General features: G+C 35.0%; 1 protein-coding gene across 1 annotated transcript in view; it reads right to left on the bottom strand.

The window, feature by feature from the left end:
* The window catches only part of LOC130591376 (uncharacterized), a 662-nt gene extending 171 nt beyond the window's left edge, over positions 1-491 (bottom strand). The window contains exons 1-2 of the mRNA XM_057394672.1: positions 152-491; positions 1-89 (exon numbers count right to left, since the gene is read on the bottom strand). The exon at positions 1-89 is cut by the window's left edge and continues 171 nt beyond it. Coding sequence (XP_057250655.1) covers positions 1-89; positions 152-491 — 429 coding nt within the window. The remainder of the gene's footprint in view (positions 90-151) is intronic.
* Between the last annotated feature and the right edge of the window lie 1,548 nt (positions 492-2,039).

The following is a 2,039-nucleotide window of genomic DNA, read 5'->3' as shown; positions in this document are numbered from 1 at the left end:
AAACACATCAATTTTATAATGATGCTCCACTGATATGTTATCTTTGTTACGTCGAGATCGTATTAAATCAGAATAACTAGCTTGCATATCTGGGACAGAGTGCCATGTCGTTTGCAAAATGAGAGTACTTTGTCCAAAAGATCTTTCCAACCTTCATCTCTGAGATCTTGAATTGAGGATTTTGTATCAACAAGTAAATCCATAGCATGCAAAATATCTTGTGATTTTTGTTGTAAGGCTCGACAAAGTAAATCTGTGAACGCCATGAGTTCTTGCATCATATGCAAAATGAATACAAAATCAAATGCTAATAATTTTTTAAGAGCATAATTAGCATCCCCTCGTTGTGAATATGTGGCTCGACGATCAATGGCTATTTTCTCAAGTACTGTACGTGTCGCATTGAACATTCTTAGTAAACTGCAAATTGATTTAAAATGTGAACTCCATCTAGTATCTCCAGGACGTTGCAATGTACCAATTTGATTCATCCTTTTCCAGTATCAACCTCCTCAATTTCAATCAGGTGCTCCAACTCAGCTACTTGACTATCCTGTAACTCATCATGACGCTTGGAAGAAGAACTAACAACATTCACAATAAAAATTAAATCTTTGAAGAAATCATGAACCTCAGATACTTCTCTTGCGGCAGCAATAAGAGATAATTGCAACTGATGGGCCAGACAATGCACATAATATGCATAAGGGCAATCATCTATAAACAAAGCTTGTAAACCATTCCACTCTCCACGCATATTGCTAGCTCCATCATATCCCTGACCTCTAAGATCTTTAATATTCAACTCATGATTAGACAAAACTGTTGTTATTTCATCTTTGAGAGCTCTAGTACTTATATCTTTGACATGCACCAAGTCCAAAAATCGCTCTTGTACAATAGCATCTTTATTAACAAATCTTATAACAATAGCCATTTGCTCCCTTTCAGATAAGTCTCGTGATTCATCTATGATTATGCAAAATTTTGAATCACCAATCTCCTTTCGGATTTCATTCTGCACTTTCTTAGCAAAGACATGCAAAATTTGCTTTTGAATTGACGGAGCAATATATTTGGCATTTTGTGGTGCATTTGCTAGCACCACGTCTCGTACATCCTTGTTATAGGATGTAATGAGTTTTTACAACATCTGTAGAAAGTTTCCTTGATTTTTGGAATCGACATTCTCAACATGTCCCCTAAACGCACACTTTTGAAATGTGAGCCATTTTACAACATTTATTGAAGCTGATAGTCTTAAACGATTATCTGCAATCTATTTTGGAGTGAGATTTTCAAAAGCATTGTCTATATGACCTTTAGTTTTCTGAATATTCTCCTAACATTGAACTGAATATCCATGAGCTGAATTAATGTCTCTTCCCATATGGGATACAAATGCACAATCTTTTCCACCAACTCTCTTCCAATTTCTAAATCCTTGTACTGTAAAAGTATCTGAACCAGCTTTCCCCAATGGTTTCTTATCAAAAAGAAAGCATGGGAAACAATAGGCAGCATCAGTTGTTGGTGAATACTCTAGCCACGTAAAAGTCTTAAACCAATTAGATACAAATCGACGTGGATGGCTTTCTGGACCTGATAAGGGATACTCAGATAAACGAGTTTGGTAAGGTCCAAACTCAATGAACTTGCCCACAATTTCTCGTTGTATCCCGGAGGGATAACTACTGATTGGCTTACGCAATGCTGGATCACGCACAAAAGAAGTGTCACTACTATTAGGTTGTTGATTCGCGTATCTGAGTTGGATTATTCGGAATCACATTGTTCGTCGTTTCATTAGGATCATCAAAATTCACTTTATCAACATTTATTTCTGGAGTAGGTTTTTGTTTTTGGAAGTACGAATCAATGGTTTTTCTCTTCATATTTTAAACCTAGAAAAAAAATACTGAATTATATTAATAATGTATCAGATTAAGACATTTTGAATTAAAATAAAAATTATATGTTAAGTGCTAAGAAAAAAGTTATAATATACTTCGTCTAGCAATTAGCAATTATCAATTATC

Source organism: Beta vulgaris, chromosome 5 (genome assembly GCF_026745355.1).
Source record: "Beta vulgaris subsp. vulgaris cultivar EL10 chromosome 5, EL10.2, whole genome shotgun sequence".
Classification (NCBI taxonomy): Eukaryota; Viridiplantae; Streptophyta; class Magnoliopsida; order Caryophyllales; family Amaranthaceae; genus Beta; species Beta vulgaris.
This window is presented reverse-complemented; position numbering and strand designations above follow the sequence as displayed.